Consider the following 26855-nt stretch of genomic DNA (forward strand, 5'->3'; position numbering starts at 1 on the left):
GATGAGCTTGCATAAACGAGTATGGAACTGACTGGGCTGGAGGAGGTTGTGTGTGGAGTGAGTGTCTGGCTTATGTTTCAGTCTATCCTTCAGAGGAGATGGACACAGGTTACACGTAGCTAAGGGCAGAAGACAGCATTATTTCATTCTTGGTGCCCGGCTTGGGAAATAAAAACTGAACGTAGGCTGGGGCTCTGAGAGGGATGTATTAAAGATTAGATCACAGTCTTTTATCGAGTACTTGCCATGTGCCAGACAGGAAGTATTTCATGTGAGCTGACTTCCTTAAACCTCAAAATACTGTATGGAGTAGGTGCCATTATTACGTTCGTTTTACAAAAGAGGAAACTGAGGCCTGGAGAAGCCGAGTGACTTTCCCAAAGTCACATAGCTAGTAGGGGACAGGAAGATAACTCTGATGGTGTCCAGTGGAAACACCTCATCCCCAGACCTGAGATACCCTCCTCCCTGGGGATTTTACTGACTCAGGGAAAGGGACCGGAGTGCAGCTGTTGCCGCCCCTGTAGACGGGGGGGTATGAGAAATCATAGCATTCTCCATTCTTTCTCGAATAGTTTCCAGAGGTCTTCCAGCCTTGGCTAGAACGCCTCAAAGGATTAAGGAATTTAGTCTGTCTGGAGGCAGCCCTACTTCTGGGCAGCCTGGAGTGATGGAAAAGTCCACCCAGCCTCTCCTAACTGACTGTATATCACTTTGGAACTAGATTTCTCCTTCCTGCTTGAGCAGATCGGGGACCCTGTGTGAGTTGCCTTCCTACTGGCCGAGAGATCAGGGAAAGGCCATCTCGCTCATTTCTGCTGCCTCTAGCTTTGTGGCGCGTGAAACCAGAGTCCTCTTGAGAGGAGGAAGTAGGAAGGCAGGGATGAGAGGTCGGGGCAGTCTGTCGTGCAGGGGGAGTCATCTGTGAACTGACAAGTGACTTCTCACAAACCTACTAGGTATCCCCCCTCCTTATCTGCCAGACATGGAGATTTGAGGCACGTCTTTACCACTCTGCATGAACACGTTTCCTCGGGGAGCCAGAGAGGGTGCTGGGAAGAACCCAGAGGAGTTCAAGGTGTGGTCCCTGCCTCCGTGTTTCTGACAAGATCCGAGGGGCAGGATTTAACCACGTGGCATAGTTGCGTCCCACCATTCCCTTAAATGCTAAAAGGGGGCCAGAGCAGCTCAGGGGAAGATTAATGAGGATCATTTTTGCCTTTTTCGAAAACATTTCTATCGTGTTGTCTCCGGGTGAATACGTGTGCTTGTCTTCCGCCTGCAGGTTCATCTCCCAAGAACAATGAGGAAACTCCGTGTAAATCCCAGCTGGGTTGAGAATGGGCAGGATGGCCTCAATTAGGAGCACACGCGTGTGCTCTCCTGGTGGGGTCTCCCATTTGCCTGGTGGAAGGAGACCAGGAAGGAGAGCTTTTCTTCTCTGCACTGTTTCTTACCAGTGTCAAATGGTTTCCTTTCACTGAGGTTGTAACTGAGCAATCAGGTACATTCCCTGTGACCTGCCATGGTTCTGCTTATTGTTCGTTACCCTGAATTAACCTTCCCTTCCCTCTCCCCGCAGGTCGGCCAGCAGACATGATGAGCACCAAGGCCTTCACGTTGGTCTCTGCCGTGGAGCGGGAGCTGCTGGTAGGTGACAAGGAGCAGGGGCACATCGAATGCGTGGAGTGCTGTGGCAAGAACCTGTACGTGGGCACCAGTGACTGCATCGTCTACCACTTCCTGCTGGAGGAGAGGGCGCAGCCCGCAGGGACGGCCACGTTCTCTGCCACCAAGCAGCTGCACCGGCACCTGGGCTTCAGGAAGCCAGTGAGTGAGCTGCGAGCGGCCTCGGCCCTCAACAGGCTGCTGGTGCTCTGTGACAACTCCATCACCCTGGTCAACATGATGAGCCTGGAGCCTGTCCCCTCGGGGGCTCGCATCAAAGGGGCCGTGGCATTGGCCTTGAACGAGAACCCTGTGAGCGGAGACCCATTCTGCGTGGAAGTCTGCATCATCTCAGTCAAGCGCAGGACCATCCAGGTGTTTCTGGTGTACGAGGACCGGGTTCAGATCGTCAGGGAGGTGTCGACGCCGGAGCAGCCCCTGGCCGTGGCTGTGGACGGCCACTTCCTGTGCCTGGCTCTGACCACCCAGTACATCATCCTGAACTACAACACGGGCGTCGCCCAGGACCTGTTTCCTTACTGCAGCGACGAGAAGCGACCCATCGTCAAGAGGATCGGGAGACAGGAGTTCCTCCTGGCAGGCCCCGGAGGACTGGGTGAGCCCCCGCCAACCTTCACCTCCCGTCTGTCCGTTCCCTGTGCCGTATCTCCGTGAGCCCTTGTGGAGATCCGAGAGGGAGCGGTTAGCTGTGACGATAGATACTACACTCGTAAAGGGTGTTTGCAACACTGAGGATATGTGGCAAGATACAAACAGAACCGCATAATCAGCATTTGATACAGCTTCCTTAGATTGTTTTGTGAATGGAGGGTTAATGGAATAAACGGAGGCCCGTCATAAAGGAAAGCCAGCCTTATTTTGTGCCAAAGAGGAGCCTGCAGGTGGCTCCGGGGAGAAAATCCCTCAAAGTAAATAACTACCAAATAAGAATCTGTAAGCCTGCCTTACACGATTTTCTCACGTGTGTGGCTTTGTCAGTGGATTGTTTTTACTTTCCTTTATAAAGAGGAGTTGAGCTCTCTCGGAGGCATTTTCAAATGCGAAAACCTCCATGCTCTGTCCCCAATTTTATCGACTGTAGTTTGATTCCACCACAGTTTCTTGTAGCTAGCTCCTGGAAAGGGCTCTGTTGTATGGCCTTGCTAATTCTCTGTGCTGCCTAATAGAAATTAAGACTCAGAACGGTTAATGGCATGGGTGGCTTGTACTTTCTTTCTGCCGTGGATGGCTCATTTCAGCATTAGTGTGCATCTGGGACATACAGGTGCTGGGGAGGGCGGGTCCCCTGACCGCTGGTACTCGCTAACCATAGTTTGGGTGTAGATGTCTCATTTCAGGGTGATGGGCACAAACATATTTTCCGGTAACAACAAAAGTTGAGGTCATGAGCTAGTGAGCGTACACTGGCTGATTTTTACGTTTTTAAACAGATTTTATTTTTTTAAATTTTTTATTAAAAAAAATTTTTTTTAACATTTATTCATTTTTGAGAGACAGACACAGAGAGAGTGCGAGTGGGGGAGGTGCAGAGAGAGAGGGAGACACAGAATCCGAAGCAGGCTCCAGGTTCTAAGCTGTCAGCACAGAGCCCGACACGGGGCTCGAACCCACGAACCGTGAGATCACGACCTGAGCCAAAGTCGGACGCTTAGCCGACCGAGCCACCCAGGCACCCCAACGGATTTTACTTTTTAAGGAAATTTGGGGTTCACAGCAAGACTGAACAGAGAGTACAGAGTTCCCATATGCCCACTGCCCCCATACGTGCACATCCTCCTGCACTATCCACATCCCCCTCCAGAGTGGTATACTTACGATAATGGATGAATCTACACTGATACATTAACATCACCCAAAGTCCACGTTTACATTGGGGTTCACTCTTGGAGTTGTACATTCTATTGGTTTGGACAAATGGAGCCATCTTTATGGTGCCATGCAGAGTATGTTCATTGTCTTTAAAATTGTCTGTACTGCACCTGTCCATCCCCTCACCCCCAGCCTCTGGCAACCACTGATCTTTCCAGAGTGTCATACAGCATGTTACCTTTCCACATTGGTTTCTTTCACTTAGTAGTATGCATTAAAGGTTCCTCCATGGCTTTTCATGACTTGATAGCTCAAATTTTTACTTTCTGGGAAAAAATTCTTTATCCCAACCACCTTCTTCTTTAACAAAAATTTCAATTTTAATGAAAAAAAATTGTATTATGGAAAGCCTACGTAAATATATATAGTAAAGAGAATATTATAATGAACTCAAATGTACCCATTCAGCTTCAGCTGTTAGTTGTTGCTTGCTAGTTGTTTGATTTATGCACCTGACCGTTTCCTCTGCTCGATTATCCTAGCATCCTGGGCATCATAGCACTTTACCTATAAACCTTTCAGTATGTCACTTAAAAAAGGAAAAAAGAGGGGCGCCTGGTGGCCCAGTAGGTTGAGCGTCCGACTTCGGCTCAGGTCATGATCTCGCAGTCCGTGAGTTTGAGCCCCGCGTCGGGCTCTGTGCTGACAGCTCAGAGCCTGGAGCCTGCTTCGGATTCTGTGACTCCCTCTCTCTCTGCCCCTCCCCCACTCATGCTCTGTCTCTCTCTCTCTCTTTCAAAAATAAATAAACATTAAAAAAATTTTTTTTAAAAAAGGAAAAAAGAGGGGCACCTGGGTGGTTTAATTGGTTAAGCGTCCAACTTCGGGACATGATCAGGTCATAATCTCACTCACTGTTCATGAGTTTGAGCTCCGTGTCGGGCTCTGTTCTGCTTTGGGTTCTGTGTCTTCCTCTCTCTGTGCCCCTCCCCTGTTCACACTCTGTCTCTCTCTCTCAAAAATAAACATTAAAAAATTTAAAAAAAGAAAGAAAGCCACAACACCACTACATACCTAAAAATTTTTAACAGTAATTCCTTAATATCATCAAATATCAAGGCATGCCATATTTCTCCTGTTGGTTACAAATATGCAGAGAAACATGTAAATACCTATCTACATAAATTTATGTTTTAAGTATATGTTTATTTTTTAGCTTGATTGAATCAGATTCTGCATGAGGCCAGTATACTGCAGTTGACTGATGTGTTAAGCTTCTCTTGGTCTGTGAGTCCTCTTAAGGTCCCCTCCCCTTCCCTTTTGATTTTTCCTTAATTTTTTGTTGAAGAGGTTGGATCATTTCACCTATAGCATCCCACGGCCTGCATTCTGATGATTGTAACCCCTTATATTGTTTACTATGTCAGGCTGACCTTCATGTTTCCTGCCAGCCGGTAATTAGGATGACAGGTTTTATCAGATTCAAGTGTTTTTTATTGCTTGTTTTGGGGAGAGAAAAGGCTTCGCGGTAGGACTTCCATACGGTTGTGTAGTTTCTTTTTTTCTCTCCGTGATGTCAGTAGCTATTGATGAGTGAGATGTAGATCCTTAAATCATGGCGGGGGCGGGGGCGGTTGCTAAATGGCAACATTCTGTTTCTGCCCATTTCTCCTTCATATCTTAACTAGATTGCCTCAGTGAGGAAAAACTTCTTGTATTTGGTCGCCCCCAGGTACATTGTGTAAGACAGGCAGAACAAGAAGGTGATCCCTTCTCATCCAGAATGACACTTTAAAAAGTATCATTACGCTTCATGGATTCAGACCCATATGGTACGTTTCAGTCTATCTGTGCTTGGTGGGGGTTTATCCAGGTTGACTGCTGAGCCCCCTTCACATGACCCTAGAACTTTGATGTCTTCCTTGCCTTTTGGTGTGACAAGGGGTTCCAGGTTCATTTTGTGCATTTCCTGCCCTAGATCTGGTTTCAGCCATTTCTCTAAGGACCCCTGATGTTTAGAGACCACAGTCTGGGTGCTAGAGCTGCTTGTTGTGCATTGTTTTGAGGTCTCTTCAGTGGACAGGGTTAGAAGGATGCATTTTTTTAACGGTAAAGTCCATTCTGAGATCCTATTGATAGAACCACTTCAGGGCTGCAAGGGCATTGACCTCATCTGTCTCTTAGTAAACCCCTAGCCCGACATGGCTGTTCCTTTGATTTATCTCACAGGACACACAACAGAATGACAATACTGACACCATTGTTCCCATAGTGCAATGGCTGGAAAAAGTTTGATTGTTATAGTTGTTTTTGTCCTCAGGGTAGGGCATATATAACCTGTCAGGAATGTGCAGTCACATTACTGTGTTCTAAAGTCCCTTGGAAGAGTTCCCCTCTGTGTGGTTATGCCACCACCTGGATATACAGTTCGATTAATTTGTTTTATTTTACTTTGGATATTTAGGAATTGCTTTATTTTATTTTATATTTTTACATGTAAATATTTATAAGGTTCCAGCTCAGGTGGATGCAGCAGGGTATATTCAGAGAGCTGCTATCCTGTCTCCTTCACTCACTTTCTTCTTCTCCCGTAGGTAACTTTTATTTTTAGGGTTTATCCTTTCATTTTTAAGGGAAAAATACAAACAGATGTGTAAACATTTGCATCTCCCTCCTTCTTGGCTTTTTTATTCTATTTTAATGTATTTTGAAGATCCTTTTGCCCTATAACACAGAAATATTCCTCATTTCACAGTTGCACGCTCCTTAGTCGTGTGGGGGCACCATGGTTGTTTTAAATCCCCTATTGGGGCATATGGGTTTTTGCCAGTTTTATGGTATTAATAAGGACTTATCTTTTTGTATTTTCCTGATGGATCTGTGGGAATGCCTTCTATAAGTAGGATCATTGAGTCAAAGTAGATATGCATGTGACTTTTGCTAGGTATCGCCATATTCCTTTGATTAGAGATTGTCCCATTTTCTAGGGCGCGTGGGTGTCTCAGTTGGTTGAGCATCCGACTTCAGCTCAGGTCATGATCTCACAGTTCGTGAGTTCAAGCCCCACGTCGGGCTCTGTGCTGACAACTTGGAGCCTGGAGCCTGCTTCAGATTCTGTGTCTCCCTCTCTCTCTGCCCCTAACCCACTCACATTCTGTCTCTTTCTCTCTCAAAAATAAATAAACATTAAATTTTTTTTTTTTTTTAAAAGATCGTCCCATTTTCTGTTCTCCCCAGCAACATATGACGATGCCTGTTTCCCCTCAGCTCTGCCAACAGAGTGGAGTATGTTGTCAGACTTTTGTGTTTTTCCCAGTCTGGACATAAGAAATGGGATCTCAATGTAGTTAATTGCATTTCTCCTATTAGGAGTAAGAGTGAACATTTTTCATACATTTAAGAGTCATTTGCATTTCTTTTGATGGGAATTATCTGTTCTTTTCTCTCCCCATTTATTTTGTGTTCTTTACCTATTTAGATACCAACTTGTCTGGTGTTATGTTTCAAATATTTGTTTACAGTTTTTGCTACATAAAAGCTTTTCTTCAACATTTCTATATAATCAAATGTATTAACCTTGTTTTTCACTTTATTGCTTCTTGATTTTGAGTCATAATTAGACAAGAACTCTACCAGTGAACCACCAATCCAAGCAATTTTGAGTCATTGTTAGAGGTTTCCTTCTCTTCCGGTTATGGACAGATTTACCCATGTTTTCTGCTAGTACTTTTATGGCTTCCTTTTTTTTTTTTATAGGCAGAGTATAAGGAATGGATTCAATTTTGTCTTTTTCTGTATGACTGTCTGTTATGTCCACAAACTGATGGCAGAACCCACCTTCTATCACTGATTTAGGCAGCTGCCTTTAATGCACTCTCAATCTATGCCACTGGGCCTGTCTCTGGATTTTCTGTTTTGTTCTGTCAGTGTGCTTGCCTGCTTATAAACCAGTAGCTGACTGTTTCCATTATAAAGGCTTTATAGTGAAAACATTTGACTAGTGTCACTTGTAAGTGCTTTCATACGTTACCTGTATACAGCTTCTGTATACGGCATAGCCATCACACCATCGTTACACGACTTCAGAAACTGAGTTCAAATAAATGAGTGTAATGACTGCAAATGCACCTTTCAACATGTGAAAGCTATATATTTTCATTTTGCTGTCGTTTCTCCCTGAAGACGGTATGTGCTCACCCCCCATGTCCTGAGAAACCACTCTTCCCTTTTTGTGTTAGCTTACATCTTCCCATTTTCAGCAATACTTGGTTGAAATTTTCATACTGTGATTGAGCACTGTCACTTTCAACTCTGTATTTTGCTAATCCTTCTTGGAAAATGCAGATGGTTTAGCTACTCCTGACTCTGTGTGGCCCCCTCCCCGCTCCCAGCTCAGAGAAGGGGGTCCTCTGACATTTAAAGGGTGCACAAGTTGAAAATAATGCTTTTTTAAAAAAGATGTACAATTTACACATTTGTTACATTTGCACTTGACTCTGACAATATAGAGACAGTAGAATTTGTCACCTGCTTAGCAAGTGTATAATTAATTAGTGTGTGTTAATAACAGTGCCTTCTGTTCCTACGTGGTTTTGTGGCACCTTATGCTGTTTGACCTAGGCCCCTCAATTGCCAGTTCTTGCTCTGCTCTTTTATTCTAGTGATGTCTTCTGCTTTTTGGGTGTGTAGAAGCCTTTGTTCTTGGCCTCTGGTTTCTGCCCTTTTCATTTCGAGAAACATTCATGTCAGGGCCTCTGCGCTGCATACTTCCTAGGTCGGGCGATACCCAGCCGTAAGCGGGAAATGCAGTCACCCGGATTTAATGCCAAGATGAGGCTGGACCACGTCTTGCTGTCCATGTTCCCACGAGAGCGTGCTGTTCAGAACACGGTTACTTGACGGGAAGTTTCGCAGCATCCTCAGCTCGCTGTACGCTGGTCCCTCTGGGGGGTTACGTTGGCCCAGTGCCTGGGTGAGTGGCGTGCCAGCACCTGTGCCCCCGGGTTCTTTTCAGCTGGCTGGCTCTCAACACACCGAAAAGTCAGGATAGTGCTAACTGAATTTCCTCCTCCAAAGCTAACTCCTCATTCCAGATTCTTCATGCTTCCCAGAGCTCTGCACCTCGGGTGTCTCTCCAGCATTTTTTAATGCTGGCTGAATACTTGGGCGATGCAGCTGGTGGGCCAGTTCAGACCGTAATTATGTCCTCTCTGTTACTGTAAAACACTGGAAACGCCAAACCCCGTGCCTTCGGTCCCAAGTTCGTCTACCTCTGGGACGGTAGCAGACAGCTCTTACTGATCGGTTCCGCCTTCTAGCTCTGAGTTTTCTCGGTGGAGTTTTCCGTGTCTCCACTGAACTCCTGACTTCTTACCTGCTTTGGAAAGAGCTGAGATCAAAGGGGCCTCACCAGCCTCAGGAGCAGCCAGCCCTTGGTTGCGCTCTGCAGAGATGTTTTCTGGTTTCTGTCCTGTCCTCCTGTATTCCGCTGTGGCTTTGGGTGTGCTCAGTGCACCAATTTGTTCCCCTTCAGGAAGCATGCTGCTATCGCCCGAAAAAGCGCTGGGACCCCAGGCTCCCCTCTCCCAGAAGTCTGTGACCTTGAGTTCGTGAAGTGCAAACATCGCCTCCTACCCGCATCCTAATCTCTGTTTCATTTTACACTCCACGTGGTCGTGTTAATCCCGAGGCCAACAGCCGCATGGTGGCCCTTGACTCACCTTCTGTCTTGTTCCCACTGAGTCAGATGCCAGGTTCCCTGATGCAGCTCTGGAAGTCACTTCCCCCTCCGTTTTGCCCCAGTGTTGGGCTGACCGAGGCCTCCTTCCTGGTGGTGGGCAGCTGCCTGGCCTCCCCTGGGTCCCGCTCCTTGCACACAGCCCCGTCCCCACTCCTGCCAGGCTGGCCTTCCGAAGCACCTGTGACGTGTGACAAACACGTTTTGTTACTTACCGCTTTACTGCTCAGCCTGACTACAGCCCGCACGTCCCATTCCAACCCCGACTTGACTTTCCGACAGGGTTCACCCTGTTCTGGCGACACATGCCCTCCCCGACTGCTGCCCCCTGTCCCGCTCACCTTCCTGGTGCAGGCTGCTGTTTGATCGCTGGGCTCTGTCTACACTTGAACTCTGTCAGCACTCAGAAAGCTTTTTACACCTTTCTGTGCCCTGGTCTTCATCTCCTGTGTGGTAATTTTTATTTTACGAATTTCCCTGTACCCCTTCACCACTTGTGAATCCTTGAAACGCTGGTCTATCACTTGGTAGCTATCTCTGTGCTCCATGTAGTAAGAGTTCACTGAATTGAAATCGCTACTTGGTGTTTGCCCTTTTTTTATATCCACAGTTAATAGGCGAGCTTTCTTCTCTGTGCGTGATGCGCTCAGCCAGAGCCACGTATTCTTTTAATGTGTTATATACTCAATTTTATGCTGTTACTAAAAACATTGCAGTGACCATCTTGGTACTTACTAATTGGCGCTAGATTTAAAAGTAGAATCAATTAAAGTGTAAGTGTATACTCAGGGGCGCCTGGGTGGCTCAGTCGGTTGAGTGTCCGACTTCAGCTCAGGTCATGATCTCACAGTTCACAAGTTCGGGCCCCACATCGGGCTCTGTGCGGACAGCTCAGAGCCTGGAGCCTGTTTCGGATTCTGTGTCTCCCTCTCTCTCTGCCCCTCCCCCACTTGAGCTCTGTCTCTCTCTGTCTCTCAAAAATAAAGAAAAATAATTAAAAAAATTTTTTTCAATAAAACAAAGTGTAAGTGTATATTCAGTTTTGGTAGATAATGCCAAATTATTCTCCACAGTGTGTTTTCCTTATAGCGATACTGGTGTCATCAGTCTGTAACCTTTGGCCAATCTGATGGATAAAAGTTGTTTTTTGACTGCTTGTTTTTTTTTCATTTAAATTTGTGCCCCTGGTTATTAATGAATATGAGAATCTCTTTATGAATTTATCAGCCATTTGCATTTTTTGTCTTTTGTGAATTACTAATTTATAGCCTCTCTTTCTGTGTTTAGTCTTTTTCTTTTTTTTTAATGTTTATTTTATTTATTTTTGAGAGAGAGAGAAAGAGAGAGAGTGAGAGTGTGAGGGGGAGTGGAAGAGATAGAGAGAGGGAGAAAGAGAATCCCAAGCAGGCTCCACGCTGTCCGTGCAGAGCCTGATGTGGGGCTCGAACTCAACAAACCGTGAGACTATGACCTGAGCTGAAACCAAGAGTCGCACACTCAACCGGCTGAGCCACCCAGGCGCCCTGAGTTAGTCTTTTTCAAAATGATCTTTGGAGACTTTGAAGGGTCAAAGGGAAATATGTAAGGTCAGAATGGTTTACCTTAGGTGGTTGTAACTCCTTCATGGGACACATAAAACACACACACACACACACAACACACACACACACACACACACACACACACACAGTAGGCTTAGTGTATTATCCTCTTTTTAAAAAAATAATTTTTTAATATTTCTTTTTTGAGAGAGAGAGTGCAGGTGGGGCAGGGGCAAAGAGAGGGGGACAGAGGATCCAAAGCAGGCCCTCCACTGACAGCAGCGAGCCCAGTATGGGGCTTGAACCCATGAACTGCAAGAGCCTGACCTGAGCCAAAGTTGGACACTCAACCCACTGAGCTACCCAGGCGCCCCAGTGTTCTATCCTCTTGTCAGAGTTTCGGTTCTTGCTACCACTTGCCCAGAGCCCATAAGTAGCATGTTAAGCAGGGCCGAGCAGTGTTCAGAGCAGTGTCGTTCTTCATGGAGGGCCTCAGCGTGTGTCCATTGAGAGCAGGGCGCATACACCCCTGTGGGTCCTGCGTGATACCCATTTTCAGCAACCGCCTAATTTAGAGGAACAGAGCTATGTCTGTACTTGGTTGGCTGCAGTATGTTTCAGTCTTTGTAACTACAGAAAATTTAGGTGAGTTGACGATTTCATGGGTTTAGGAATTTTGCTCATATGGTATAGTTGAGATATTTCCCCTTGTCCTTAATCTTAAAGCTGTCTCCAGATCAATTCCTGTGTCTCCCCTGCCCTCTCTCCATCCCGTATAGTAGAAACCATTTGTCGTTTGCAGTAGCAGCTGATGATTTGCAGGCACCAGCATGCTATTTTAAAGGTGTTTTATGTCAACTCGTTTGAAAACCAAGTTAAAATGAATTGACTTTCCTTCGTGAATGTATTAATTTTGGTAAACCCAGTATCTGTGGACTGTATATGTGTAGCTCATGTAGAAATGGTTAGTTTGGTGCTTTATGTACAAGACAGATAAGCAGTCATTTGACGTGGAACTTACAAACACTTAACAGCAGTCTGTCTCGAAGTGCAAATCTGGTTCTCTCCCTGCATTGTAGAGTATGTATGTCCAGTAGTAGCCTTCAGCTCTGAGCAGGGCCTGCTCCTTATGGGACACCTTGTGGAGCGCCTGGCACATAGTAGGAGCTCAATAAATATCTGCGTGACAGTGTTCAGTATTCATTTGACAAGGAAGAACTGTAACTTAGAGATGCAAGCCAGTTGGAAGACTGGATATGAGAGAGAGCTTGCAAAGCTGCTTAAATTGTTTGGAGGTAACTTTTTCCCCACAGGTGACGACATGTGCTTTATATACCTTCGTGTGGGTATATGTAAACTTTTTTCAAGTTCATTTTTTAAAATTGTATTTTAAAGAGAGAGAAAGAGAGCTTAAGCAGGGGGAGAGGGACAGAGGGAGAGAGAGAGAATCTCAAGCAGCCTCCACGCTCGGCACAGAGCCCAACACGGGGCTCAGTCCCACCACCCTGGGATCATGACCTGAGCCAAAATCAAGAGTCAGGCGCTCAACCGACTGAGCCACCCAGGCGCCCCTAAGTTCATTTTAAGTTAGAAGTAAATACAAGGTAGACATTCAGGGGGAGGTGGTTTTCTACACAAAAATGAAGCCATGTAGGGGTTTTCACACCTGCAGCGTAGGACATCATCCTTCCTCTCCTGAAACATAACGAAGGAGGGGGTGGTGTGCGTTCTGCGTCCAGACACGTCTATGGACAGAAAAAAAATGCTGTACTTATTTGGAGGCCCGACTGACCCTTCCTATTTTTATAGGCATGTTTGCCACGGTTGCCGGTATATCTCAGCGAGCCCCCGTGCACTGGTCGGAGAACGTGATTGGGGCAGCCATCTGCTTCCCGTATGTCATAGCTCTGGATAACGAATTCATCACGGTGCACAGCATGTTGGACCAGCAGCAAAAGCAGACCCTGCCCTTTAAGGAGGGCCACATTCTCCAGGATTTTGAAGGTACCACTTTACACAGAAATCATAATGGAATTTCGTTATCAACCCTCTTGTGACATTTCTACAGTAAACGTTATTAAGGGTCCATTGGAGCCGGGCCTCATGGTAAGTTTGGAAGACGCACAGGTGACGATGGTGCAGTCTCTGTGCTCCAGGGGCCCCGAGGTTAAAGGGAGACGGATATTTGAACAAATAGCTGCGGCAGTTTAAGAGCTTGATAAACACAAAGCAAGGCCAATTGGGAGAGCAGAGGAGGAATTGTTTCCTGGAAATAATCAGGGAGGGCTTCCTGGAGGAGATGGTATTTGAGCCAAACCTCTGAAGATGAGTAGGAGTCAGCCGAGCAGATTTGGTGTGAAAGAACCTTCAGGTAGAGAGAAAGGTACCTGCTGAGAGGGAGCCCTGGGCTTCAGGACATGCAGGCAATTCAGTGTCACTGGAGTACATCACGTGTGAGGAGGCCTGGCATGACACCAGGCTGGGGCAGACCCGGGCAGTCGGGAGGGACCTCCCCTCGTGTGCAGCTGTGAGCTGGGCGAGGGATTTATTTTACTTTTCCTAAATTTTATTATGAACATTTTAAAAAAAAATTTTTTTTTAACGTTTTATTTCTTTTTGAGACAGGGAGAGACAGAGCATGAACAGGGGAGGGTCAGAGAGAGGGAGACACAGAATCCGAAACAGGCTCCAGGCTCTGAGCTGTCAGCACAGAGCCCGACACGGGGCTCGAACCCACGGACCGCGAGATCATGACCTGAGCCGAAGTCGGCCGCTTAACCGACTGAGCCACCCAGGCGCCCCTATTATGAACATTTTTAAATGTACTGAAAAGTTGAAAGAAAAACAAAGTGAGGCACCATGTACCATTGACCTAGACTCAACACTTGTAAACATTTTGCTGAGCTACTTAAAAACAAGTAAAAGACATCATGCCATTTAATCCGAAATACTTCAGTGTGCAATCTCCTAAGAATTAAGGTATTTCCCCATGTAACCACAAAGCCCTTTTCACACCTTAGAAATTGAGCCATGTTCAGATTTCCCCAGTCATCCTATGAATGCCTTATACGATATTTTCTTCAAACCAGGAACTGATCTAGATTTATATGTTACATGTGCCACTTAAGGATGTTAGCTCACCAAACATCACCCTTCCTGTTCTGGATGCTGGGGATATAAACTTACTAAGACTCTCGGCCTCCACATTAAGCATGGCATACCCAGTCGGGGGCCCTGACGCATGCATCAGGAGTGCGTGTTTCGTAACAATACCACGGTGCCGTGTACATCGAGTGGCAGAGGTGGGCACGGGGTCACAGGCACATAGAGGCTGCCGACATAACCCACTGTAGGTGCAACCAAGGGGAGACTCCTTGGGAAAGGGGACCCCAGTGCAGAGAAGGGACAGCATCTCCTCTGAGTATGAGAAACATTACTTCGGCCGTGATATAGAAGGCAAATAACCTGGACAAGAGAGCAGAGTGGAAAGACTTAGGAAGATGTGACAGTAATCTAGGCAAGGAAAGATGAGGCCTTCAGGCAGTGGGGCCAGAATAGAACAGTGGGTTCCCGGGAGAGAAAAGCGGAGGATCAGGGAAGGGTTGGCTGATACCCAGTCATCCTTCAGACAGGAAGAGAAGATCATTCTGTTGCTTGCTGCGGACAGGTGATGGTTTGCTTCAAGAGCATCTCCAGACGGGAGCGGAACTCAAGGCTTCGGAGCTGGAGCGCAACTTGCTTTGCAGCTCTAGCTTTGTGAACTGTCTGCACCGGGTCTCCCAAGTAAAACGAGGGCGATGGGTGATGGGGTTGGCCACAGGTCAGGTGAACTCACGGGGCTGCAAGGAAATGATTGAGGTCACGCCAAGACCTGGGCGTATTAGGGTGGGAGGTGAGTATGAAGTACGGTTCAGAATGTTGTGTCGTATAATTTTAGTTTCCTATAAACTATCATGGAAAGAAAAGAATTCTTAAAAAACATTTTAGGGGAAGTATATCATAATCTTCACTGATCATTTGCCATAATTGATCTGTACAGCTTCTTTGGGCTTTATGTTATGTATCTACTCAACTGATTTTACATTTACCCACACTTTGGAATAAACGGCAAAAAAGCCTGTCTCGTACTTTGGAAATGTGGTGTTAGTGTCCCCCCCCCACTTTTTCTGACCATTGGCAGTATGTGAGGAAGAAAAGAGAAACACTGTAATTGATAATTTCTGAAGGGATTCTGTGTTGAGAGAACTGTGATGAAATCAGTCATCAGATCGGTAACGATCCTATTGGGAAGAGCGTAGGTTCTTTCTCTTTCCAACACTGTTGATTTTTTTCCCAGGAAGAGTGATTGTCGCCACAAGTAAAGGAGTTTACATCTTGGTTCCGTTACCCCTGGAAAAGCAAATACAGGATCTTCTAGCAAGCCGTCGAGTGGAAGAGGCTTTGGTTTTAGCCAAAGGAGCCCGGAGGAACATTCCAAAAGAAAAATTTCAGGTTTGTAATTAGCTGGTTACAAGAAGGCATGCCTCCAAGCCACCGGTTAAGAAACACTCAGATTTCATTAACGTACGTCGGCCCTCCCGATGCACCACAAGATTGCTTTCATGTCTGTTAGTTTACTTCCTCAGCCCGTTCACATCATACAGATATGGAGGCAAGTTGCAGTCGGACAGCTGGACCAAGGTCTCACTGCTAACAGAGGCCAAGTAATTCCTGTGTCTGACGTATATAACACGTTGTGTTTCTAGTCAACTTTCTTCTTCTGTGGGCCTTCAGAGAGGGGTCGGGGGATAGTTCTCATAAAGCGTAACGACGTCAGCTTCATTTGTCTCCTAATTTAGAATTTGTGTTTGTTGGGATGGGGTTCAATTTTAAAAGTTTAGATTTATCTCAACTATAGGAAAAGCTTTGTGAGCCATGCTCATAAACTACCTAAGACTACAGAAATCCATCTGGTTAATTTCCATAGAAGGACACTTTTAATGCCCTTGAGGCACCAGCTTTAATGTGGTTGGTATGATAAATAAAACCAATCCAAGAATCATAAGGTATTCTTACATCCAGTGGAATCAGGTTCCCTAAAAATTGCTTCTCGGTCAGTCGTTAGTTAGTTCACATTACTCTACATATTTGAAAATAATGAAACATAGTAGGGTGTGTGTATGCTTCATTGAATATGGAAACTGATCATGAAAAGTTCTCATGACTTAATCATGATCCCTTGATGGTTACCCAGCAGTCAAATTTCCACATGACTAAGTGATTGTTGTGGAGTGAAGTAATGCCTTCTGGCCTCAATTGCTTTATGCTGTCAAATGAAAGAAGACCAGACGTGTAATTTATGGTTATGGGTATGAAAGAGAGCTTTTTTTTTTTTTTTTTGAGTATAGTGGACATATAATGCTATGTTACTTTTAGGTGTACAACATAGGGATTCAGCTTCTCTAAATGTTATGCTGTGCTCACCAAAGTGAAGAGGCTGTCTTTTCTATGTTGAAAGATTGATGAACCTTCCCTCTTTATTCCTGACTTTTTAAAATTTCAGTCCAAGTTAGTTAACATATATAGAATTTAGTGATTCATCGCTTACATATAACACCCAGTGCTCATCCCAACAGGTGCCCTCCTTAAATGCCCATCACCCATTGAGGCCATCCATCAGCCCTCTCAGTTTGTTCTCTTGTATTTAAGAGTCTCTTATGGTTTGCCTCCTTCTCTGTTTTTATCTTTTCCTTCCCTTCCCTTCCCATATGTTCATCTGTTTTATTTCTTACAATCCACATATGAGTGGAATCGTATATTTGTCTCTCTCTGACTGACTTATTTCGCTTAGGATAATACATTCTAGTTTCATCCACTTTGTTGTAAATGGCAAGATTTCATTGTTTTTGACCACCAAGTAATATTCCATAGTATACATATACTAAATTCTTTATCCATTCATCAGTTGATGGACATTTGGGCTCTTTCCATAATTTGATGATTGTTGATAACACTCCTTTGGATAAATACCTACTCGTGCAATTACTGGGTTGTAGGGTAGTTCTCTTTTTAATTTTTTGAGGAACTTCCATACTGTTTTCCAGAGTGGCTGCACCAGTTTGCATTCCAACCAACAGTGCCAAAGGGCTCCCCTTTTGGGGCACGTGGGTGGCTCAGCCGGTTAAGTGTCTGGCTCTTGATCTCAGCTCAGGTCTTGATCTCACAGTGTGTTTGAGCCCCACATTGGGCTCTGTGCTGACAGTGTGGAGCCTGCTTGGGATTCTCTCTCTCCCTCTCTCTCTCTCTGCCCCTCCTCCACTCTCTCTATCTCAAAATAAAAATAAATAAACAGCTTCATAGTTTACCAAAAAAAGGGGAGGCTCCCCTTTCTACACACCCTCGCCAATATCTGTTGTTTCCTGAGTTGTTCATTTTAGCCATTCTGACAGGTGGGAGGTGGTATCTCATTGTGGTTTTGATTTGTATTTCCCTGATGATGAATGACGCTGAGCCTCTTTTCATGTGCCTATTGGCCATGTGCATGTCTTCTTAGGAAAAGTGTCTGTTCATGTCTTCTGCCCATTTCTTCACTGGATTATTTGGTTTTTGGGTGTTGAGTGTGATAAGTTCTTTACAGATTTTGGATACTAACTTAATATCTTCTCCCATTCCGTCAGTTGCCTTTTGATTTTGTTGATGGTTTCCTTCCCTGTGTTCCTGATTTTTGAAAGTGAGACCAATCTCCTAGTGTTCAGCAGGGGGCAGCAGAGGCAAAAAGAAGAGAGCTCTTCAGTTCAGGACTGGTGCTGTGCTGAGTATACTTGCCTCTGCAGCCTGTGCATCAGCTCCTGGTGGGGTGGCCGGGCTAAGAAGGGTCAGGATCAGACCTCCGGAGACTCTGAGGCCTGCCCCTGCCCTGCTTGCTCTTGGCCCCGTGAGCTGCCCCAGTGGACATATTGGGTGTCTAGGTGGGCCACACATCGGGGTGCCCCCTCTTTGCATACACACATGTGCACACATTAAGTGTGCAGTATTATCTTATGGAAAGGTGCAGTGTTCTTTGTGTGATATTTTCTCCCTCGCCTCTCCTTTCACCAAGTAGCGATGTCCAGTCAATATTTGGCTCGTATTAGTCATCGTCTTGCTCGGGTGTCATCCGAGTGTCATCTTAGTTTCTCATTTGGAGTTTTTTCCTTTCTAACATGCTCCCTGCTGTCTCCTGGTTGCTGCAACCTTGTATATCCAGACCTGGAAATACACCTTCAGAATGATCTCAAATTCACCCCATATTCCCCATTGTCTGTTGCTACTGCTGACATGCAGACCCTTCTCCTATTCTGTATGAATTATTTTAACTGCCTCCTTTGTGTGTGTGTGTGTGTGTGTGTGTGTGTGTGTGTGTGTGTGTGTTTGGTCCATACTCCATGCCACTGTGGGAATGATCTTTTTGAAATACAGACTCCTTTGCCCAGAGTGCTCCAGTGGGCACCTCATCCACACTTTTTTTTCCTTCCCCTTTTATTTATTTATTTATTTTTTTTTTTTTTCAACGTTTATTTATTTTGGGACAGAGAGAGACAGAGCATGAACGGGGGAGGGGCAGAGAGAGAGGGAGACACAGAATCGGAAACAGGCTCCAGGCTCTGAGCCATCAGCCCAGAGCCCGACGCGGGGCTCGAACTCACGGACTGCGAGATCGTGACCTGGCTGAAGTCGGACGCTTAACCGACTGCGCCACCCAGGCGCCCCTCCTTCCCCTTTTAAAGAGAGCACATGCGTGAGTAGGGGGCAGTGGGCAGAGAGACAGAGGGAGAGAGAATCCCAAGTAGGCTTCACGTTCAGTGCAGAGCCCTACGTGGGGCTTGATCCCACGAGCCTGGGATCATGACCTGAGCTGAAACTAAGAGTCAGACGCTCAACCGACTGAGCCACACAGATGCCCCTCATCCGCACCCTTGAAGCGCCCGTGGTCTGGCCCGACCCACTTCCATGAACCCGCATTCTGCCTGAAAGGGTAGAGGGGGCAAGGGAGCCAACAGCTCTTGAGCCCTTCAGCATGCAAACACTCAGCGAGGCATTTCAAAACATTTTTAATTCTCGAAACGATTTAGAAGTAATCCACACCGCTGTCCAAAGACAGGAGGCAGGACAGCTGAGATGGTTTCGTGTGTGACACCTATCTGGTTGCATCAGCGCTGGCCCCCTAAAACAGTGCTTCACCCTGTGTGCTTTCACACACCTCCGCTTTCTCCTTTGCCTGACTTAGTATTTATGCTCGTGTCCATTACTGGGGTGCACGTCCATACTCGACAGTAAGATTCTCTCTCCATCTCTGCCCCTCCCCTGCTCGCTCTCTGTCTCTGTCTCTCTCTCTCTCTCTCTCTCATTTAAAAAAATAAATAAAAAAAAATAGCATGTCAGTTTTGTGTCACTGACTTCTGAACTAGGGAGGGATTTATCAAGAAGTTTAACTCTGGGACCGGGATTAAAAGAAGAGTGCTTCTAGAGATCCCGAAGGGCGAGAGTTTAGATCTTTAAGAAAGTCAGGTTTAGGGGTGCCTGGGTGGCTCAGTTGGCTAAGTGTCCAACTTTGGCTGAGGTCATGATCTCACGGTTGGTGGTTCGAGTCCCATGTCCGGCTCTGTGCAGACAGCTCAGAGCCTGCGGTGAGCTTTGGATCCTTGTGTCCCCTCGCTCTCTGCCCCTCCCCCACTCGTGCTCTGTCTCTCAAAAATAAACATTAAAAAAATTAAAAAGGAAAAAGAAAGCCATGTTTAAATTATAGTAAAGTTTAAGACGTCATAAAGAAAGCAGCAGTAAGGAGACCTTATATTATGGACGAAGGCTTGTGCCAGAAAGTTCTCTTGATTTGTATTGTATGCTATGGATAGTATTCATAATTAAGGTTGAACTCCTGATACCTGTGGGTTTTTGGTTTTTTTTTTCTATTTCACCTGAAACTCTTCGAGTATGTCTCTTTAAGAGACAAAATGTTGGGGCACCTGGGTGGCTCGGTCGGTTAAGCGTCCGACTTCGGCTCAGGTCATGATCTCACGGTCCGTGAGTTCGAGCCCCGCGTCGGGCTCTGTGCTGACAGCTCAGAGCCTGGAGCCTGTTTCAGATTCTGTGTCCCTCTCTCTCTCTGCCCCTCCCCTGTTCATGCTCTGTCTCTCTCTGTCTCAGAAATAAATAAACGTTAAAAAAAAAAAAAAAAAAAGAAAAGAGACAAAATGTCCCCTTTGAAATATAAACACTGCACGGTCTGCAGAACTCCTTGAAGTCATAACGAAGTCCTTTATGGAACGATGTCCCATCGACATTGACATTTCCCCAGTTGTCCCGTAAGTGCTTATGTCCCACCATTATTTCTTTCCCTGGGGGTCCCCCTCCCCACCCCCCGCCAGGCTGTGTGGTCAGGTGACTGTGCCTGAGCCACCTGGGAGGGTCCTGTCCTCCAATTGCTGCCACATCTTTCATATATGTGCCCAGGGCCCTTTGTTCATTTGCCTTTTGTTTCCTAGGGATTGCTTTTGGAAATTTAATTTTGTCTCAGAATTATGTAAAATATTTACCTAATTCAGAAGTCAGATCAACCGAAGTCCATTTAAAGGAAGCTATATTCTTCCCTGTCTTTTGGTGTGAAACTTGCAAATTTTGTTCTAACGGTGACTGTAATAGTATTTACTTTATAAAAGCCTTTTGCTTTTCTCTTTTTCTTGCTGGGGGGAGCTCCTGCTGTCTGCTGGTTGCCCACTTTGAGCAGCTTTTGGAAATAGCTGGTAACCTCTTAGCACCTTCCCCTTCTCTCCCCCCAGCATCTGTGTTCAGGTAGCATCCCTCTATTCCCAGTGGGTCAGCGAGCATATTGCACTTCGGTTTCATCTCCCCATTTCCCCCTCATGTTCGATGGTCGTATTTTCTCTACTGTCTCTTTCAAAGCCTACAGCCGTCTACTGTCTCCTGTATCTTTATCTGTCTTCGTTGAGGGGAGGTGTGTACCAGTTGCTCACCAACACGTTTCATGCTGCTGATTCTCCAGTCTTCTGGTGTTTTGAAGCGATCGATCCTCCGGGAGATATCTCAGGATAAGCACGTGGGAACACCGTCCCAGAGACTCTGCATGTTGGTTAACAGTTCACCTGCAGCCTTTATGCTTGCAGGCCAGCGAGGCTGGATAGAAAACGTTTGACTCACACTATCTTTCAATGAGGAACTGAAATGAACTCCACCATTACTTTTCGGCATAAAGCATCGGCAAATATTGGGTGACAGTCTGAATTCCTTTCCCTTCTGGGACTTGGTCCTTTGCCTCGAATGCCCAGAGAAGTCTTTCCTTGTCTTTAAAGCTCAGTTTCTCATCGTTGGCACTTACTGGCACATTGGAGCTGGCCATGGCCCCTTCCACTGCCATCTGCAGATGGCCTGCCAGGCTTTCGGGTGGTTCCTGATAGTGGCTTGGGGACTCTGGCTTCTGTGGCCCCACAGCCTCTTTTCCTCTCTGCTTCTCCCCACAGTTTCTAACACCACCCAGTTCCCGTAGTTGGGTGGTGACTTCTCCCCAGCGGCTCGCGCTTTTGGGTTTGTGGGTACGCTGTGTGCCACTTCGTGCTGTTATAAATGTTGTCAGCGAGTTTCTGGTTTTGCTATCCCAGCTGTTTTGTGTGTTTGTTTTTTACTCATGGTAAAATACACGTTAACATAGAAATTACCATCCTAACCAGTTTTAAGTTTACAGGTCAGTGGCCTTAGGTACGTTGGGCAGCCGTCACCACTAGGCATCTCCAGAACGTCTTCTTCTCTTACAGAACTGAAACTCTGTCCTCATTAAGCACTAACTCCCCCTCCCGCTCCCCGCGGCAACTCCATGATTTCTGTGTCTATGATTGTGGCCATCCCACGCCCCTCGTGTAAGTGGAGTCATGCAGGACTTGTCCTTTTGTGCCTGGGCTTACTTAGCGTGGTGTCCTCAAGGCTCTTCCATGGCATAGTGCCTACATGTCAGAATTTCCTTCCCCTTTGAGGCTGAGTCATACGTTCCATTGTATATATGTACCGCAGTTTGCTTATCCATCATCCACTGGTGGACACGTGGGTTGCCTCCACCTTTTGGCTGTTGTGAGCTGCTATGAAGTAATTATTCTGTTTTTATGCAGAGGCTGCAAGGTTAAAAGGACAGCCTTGCCACTCTCTTCCCAGATACCTTGGTTCTGGAACATTCTAAAGTAATTTTTTGAAATTTAATAAATTTACATGCATGCACATCCACTCATAAACATGTTCTGCATGGCAAAGCCTACTATACATGAATGAAAAACACGAGTTTTTGCAGTATTTGCAGTTTGAAGCACAGAAGGTAGGCTCGTTTCTCTAAAATGTCAGGACCTCCTTCAACATATAAATAAGAAAAACATGAATAGCCCAATGGAAAGATGAATATGAACGGATATTTCCTAGAAAATGAAATCACCTGTCTTACAAATGTATGAAAAGATGTGTTGTCTCACTCATACGGAGATGTGCAAATTAAAAGTTCACTAATGCATTTTTCACTCAGATTGTTAAAGACCAGAGGGTTTGATGAGCCCTCATTGAGGGTGTGCGGAATTGGGCCCTCGTATGTATCACTTCTGAGAATGTGAACTGAAGTGGCCTCTGCAGGAGGGCACTTTGATGATATCTGTCCAAGTTACATGGTACCGTTCTCCTAGAGGGGTATTCCACGGATCTAATCACAAAAACGCAAAATAACCAGTGTAGAAGACTTCGTTCTCACATTGTTTGTTCAAAACAAAACAAAACAAAAAAACAACCAACCAGATGCTGCCGGTGGAGGAGTTGTTGGGTCGCGCGGGCTGTTGGGGTGCCACAGAGCCAGGAACGAGAACCAGGCACTTTGTGTGTCAAGGCAGAAGGATGTCTAAAGACAGTGCAGACAGATAGCACTACTAAATTGGGGGAAAGGGTTTGCTCATAAATACCTAACACGTTTCTGTGTAGCTGCCCGAGAAATCGATAGCATCAATGACCTCTGGGGAGCTGCTGGGTGGGGGCTGCAGTAGGAAGGAGACTCTCCAGAAAGCCCCTTCGAATGTTTTCAAATTTGAGCCATGTGACTGTATCACATACATTGTAAATCCTAAAATATACAGCAGAAAAAAAATATGTGCATGTGTTTAAAGAAAGAAAAAATCGACGAGCAAGTCGGCTTTTGCCCCCAGAACGTCATTTTCCTTCCTTAAAGAGCCTTATTATTTCTTAGTGTATCCTTCGTGAGAGTTTGGACCTGTCCTTTGGGTAGATTTCGAAATGCATGATGAGTTCCTCAGGCCTCCCGCCCCCTGGCCCCGCCCCCTGGCCCCGCCCTCACTGCCCCGCCCCCTGGCCCCGCCCTCACTGCCCCGCCCCCCTGGCCCCGCCATCCCCACCTTTGGAACTGACCACTTTTCCTGCTCTGCATGCATATCCATTGCACAGCTGCCTTCTGGACCAGGGTTTCCAGTTTTCATTTTCTCCAGACCCTTGCTCTGGGACAGCGATGGGTGTGGGGTGGAAGAGGCTCTGTTTTACAAGTTCACATTAATTGGGTTCCTTCCTTCCTTCCTTCCTTCCTTCCTTCCTTCCTTCCTTCCTTCCTTCCTTCCTTCCTTTCCCCTTTCTTATCCCTACACCTGACCAAGCCAGCTAGGTATTTAATGGTGTTTCTTAACTGGAGGATTTCTCAGAGCTTTTACTATGCTAATATCTATTATGATCCCTAAGTAGGCATATATCATATAGTTTTATTATTGTTTTTCTGTGAATTCCCAAAAAGGGATATATGTAAAGTATGTTATTTTATACATTATGTATTTGTATTATATATGCAGGTGTGGGCATGTATGTGTGTATATATATGGCATGTAAGTCATTTTTAGGTATATGTTTTACATATCAACATTTACTACACACACGCACACATATGTATGTATACACACACGCACACACACACACACATCTGTTTCCAAGCTTAATCAGGATGGATTGCCTTTTTTTTTTTTATGTTTATTTATTTTGAGAGAGACAGACAGAGTGTGAGTGGGGGGATGCAGAGAGAGAGGGAGATACAGAATTCGAAGCAGGCACCAGGCTCTGAGCTGTCAGCACAGAGCCCGACGAACTCATGAGTGTGAGATCATGACCTGAGCTGAAGTCAGATGCTCAACTGATTGAGCCACCCAGGAGCCCTTGGATTGCCTTTTGAATAAGGAGAGAATGTCCTGGCAGCTTAGGCAGGCTACTGTTTCACCTAATACATTTTGAGAAAGGTGTTTCTATTTAGGCAATAATTAAGTAAGAGGAGTTTTAAGATAAGTTGAAAAAGCCAAAAACCCAGCACTAAGGTATGCATTACAGGAAAAGGTATGAATACAGTTAAAAGTATAACATTCATACCAATTTTTGTTTCAGTGTTGGCTGTACTCATGTTACAGGAATGATATGTATATACCATATATCCCAAGTCCTCTTGGTCTTAACAGAGCATTATAACCTAATTAGCGGGTAGTCTCATGTCAAGAGTAGGCTGTCCTCCACATTTGTATCTGGTTGTAATGGCTGCACCTGGCAGTCCCCAACAGATCTGCGGTCATTTTCGGTAGGAAGGGGCTGTGCCCGTCGGCCCTGCTCTCCTGGAGATAAGCCCACTGGCAAAGCCAAAGTGCTGAGCACTTGAGGTGGGAGGGGGAGCCAAGCCTGACCCTAGAAGTGGGCTTTTCTGCCCTTAAACAAGCCTCTTTCTGAATTGAATAGAATCTTCTGTTTCACAAAATTTCTAGTTACCCAAAGCTAGAAATCTCAATTCAGAAATATCGTAGTCAAAACATAGGTTTTGACCTCAGTTTCAGAGTACGTGTGACCTCCTACACCTGGCTGGTTGTGGCGGGAGTGGGGGGGAGGGGGTCTTCTGCACAGAGCAGGTGTTGAGTGGCACTGCTTAGAGATATGTTTCGCTAATGTACTCTCTTGGCCTGGGACTTCTGGCAGCTGCCTTACTCCAGGGGACAAATTAGTAAGTTAAACAGCTGAAAATCCCACCCTTGAGTTAGCTGTGATGTTGGGGAGATAAACAGACTTTCATCCTCCTGGTCTGTCCCCTGGTGGCCAGCCAGGCCCCAGGTCTGTAGTTCAGCATCACCGGAGCAGAGTGCCAGGGGACCTGTCAGTCACGGCAAGAGGTCTGGAAAGGAGACTGTCGCTTTCAGAGCACCCGGAGCTGGCTGTGCTTCCTCGCGCTTCTGTCCTGTGCGCCATCCACAGCTCCACATCTACGTGCTTGTGTTCGGGATGATGGGACCTCTTTGCATGCCTGCTCTTTAGTCCACCTGTGGCATTTGCGGACTAGACTACAGAGAATAACCCCAGATTCTTGGAGATTGGGAGTGTTCACAAAAGTGGTTTTCGTCTCCCTCTAGGAAGGGAAAGAGTAGATAGCTGGCCTTTGAGTCCTGCAACCGCGAGGAGTCCATGGTCTTTTGGCTGATTTCTCATCAACAGGCCAGGGTGTGATCGAGAATTCTGCTGCTGCAGTTGATGGGTCCTTTTTATCCTTTCTGCTAAGTGGACGGTCTTTATTACCTCTGCTTCCAGAGGAGCTGGCATCCCTATGCAACAGGACCTTGACCCACTCCTGTCCGCCGCTTATTGTTGGGGGGGGCATGAATAGGCCAGTTTTTAGGCCACACATGGCTGGTGTCAGGGAGGAAAAACAAAGGCAGGTGGTAAGAAGATGAAAAAGCAGCCTACCTCTTCTGACTTCTCTAAAGGAACTTCTGCGGGGAGAGGGAGGAAATGTTACACTTTTGAAAACTCTTCGAAACTATAGCGAAAGCCCCTTGAAAAGCTGCTGTGAGGGCACAGGAGTGACAGCGTCCAGGTGCTGACCATCTGCAGCTCCTCGCTTCTTCAGGGGGTAACAGCACTAACTGCCTGCCGTGTACCTGGGCGACTCCGTGAGTGGAAAGAATTGGGCTCTAGCATCAGAAAGATCTACTCTTTTAAAATCCCGGCTCTTTTTAAGATCCCTGAGATCTTAATATCTCTGAGCAAAGCATCCCTCCCTCAGGGTTCACGAGTATGGTGGACAGAGCCCTTCAGATCCAGAAGCACTTCCTGAATGGCAGGTGTTGGGGAATGGGGCTGCAAAGATGAATCATGTATATGCCGTGTCTCCAAGGAATTCGTGGCTTCTATAACAGCACCGTGGTAGGAAGGGGGAGGCATTGAACTCACAGGGTCTGAGACACAATTGGAGTCTTTGTTCGTGAGGGGGTGACGGCCTGGCTGTGGGATGGCACCAGTAAGAAAAGAGCAGAGAGGTATGTCCAAAGTGACCTTGAAACAGAGGATGCTTCAAACCCCAACCCTGACCAAGTTGGACAGAGACGTGGAAGGGGTGGAACTAAAACACACAGGCCAGCTCCCTTTAGCGTGTTTTGCTGTTGCCGGATGTTCCAAGAACAAAGGAGTTCCGTGGTCAAGGAAATCTGGGTAGTACTGGATTATAAAAAATCACCCGGCACCTTGATGGCTGGAATTGTCAGGCTGTAGTGTGTGACTGTGGGTCTTACAGCTCCAGGAGAGGGAAATGTGCAGTGTTTCCGCAGCTTAGTAGGAAAACTGGTTCATTTATCCATTTATTGATTGGCATTGGCCCTGTGCCCTGGGGATACTCAGAAGTGAAGTGTCAACTCTAGAACAATGGAAGCAGGGCGAGCTGCTCCCAGACTGCCAGAGACACTGGAGCTCTTGATTACCCTCCTGAGCAACCAGAAGGAGAAGCGATCACGGCAGCCCCGTGAGCTAAGGAGGAGGAGAACAGAAGATAAAAGAACACATTTGGGAAGGAAATGGGATTTACAGAAAAGATCCGTGGGGAAGGTGAAGGAAGAATGGTCAAATAGAGAACAATTTTATTTCAGGAACAAAGGGGTGATTCTCTCTCTCTCTCTCTCTCTCTCTCTCTCACACACACACACACACAAATATTTTCATCTATGTTGAAAACAATTTAATATACGCCATGTTTTCTCTTTACCTTATAACTTCCAGTTTCTGTGTAATAA

The 26855-nt window shown here is 46.1% G+C and overlaps 1 protein-coding gene across 1 annotated transcript in view; it reads left to right on the top strand.

The window, feature by feature from the left end:
- Positions 1 to 26855, top strand: part of TGFBRAP1 (transforming growth factor beta receptor associated protein 1) — a 61989-nt gene that overhangs the window by 16653 nt on the left and 18481 nt on the right. Inside the window, exons 2-4 of the mRNA XM_030310308.1 lie at positions 1583 to 2284; positions 12586 to 12780; positions 15113 to 15267. Coding sequence (XP_030166168.1) covers positions 1597 to 2284; positions 12586 to 12780; positions 15113 to 15267 — 1038 coding nt within the window. The 5' untranslated portion in view covers positions 1583 to 1596. The remainder of the gene's footprint in view (positions 1 to 1582; positions 2285 to 12585; positions 12781 to 15112; positions 15268 to 26855) is intronic.

This window comes from Lynx canadensis, chromosome A3 (assembly GCF_007474595.2).
Source record: "Lynx canadensis isolate LIC74 chromosome A3, mLynCan4.pri.v2, whole genome shotgun sequence".
In the NCBI taxonomy this organism is placed as follows: Eukaryota; Metazoa; Chordata; class Mammalia; order Carnivora; family Felidae; genus Lynx; species Lynx canadensis.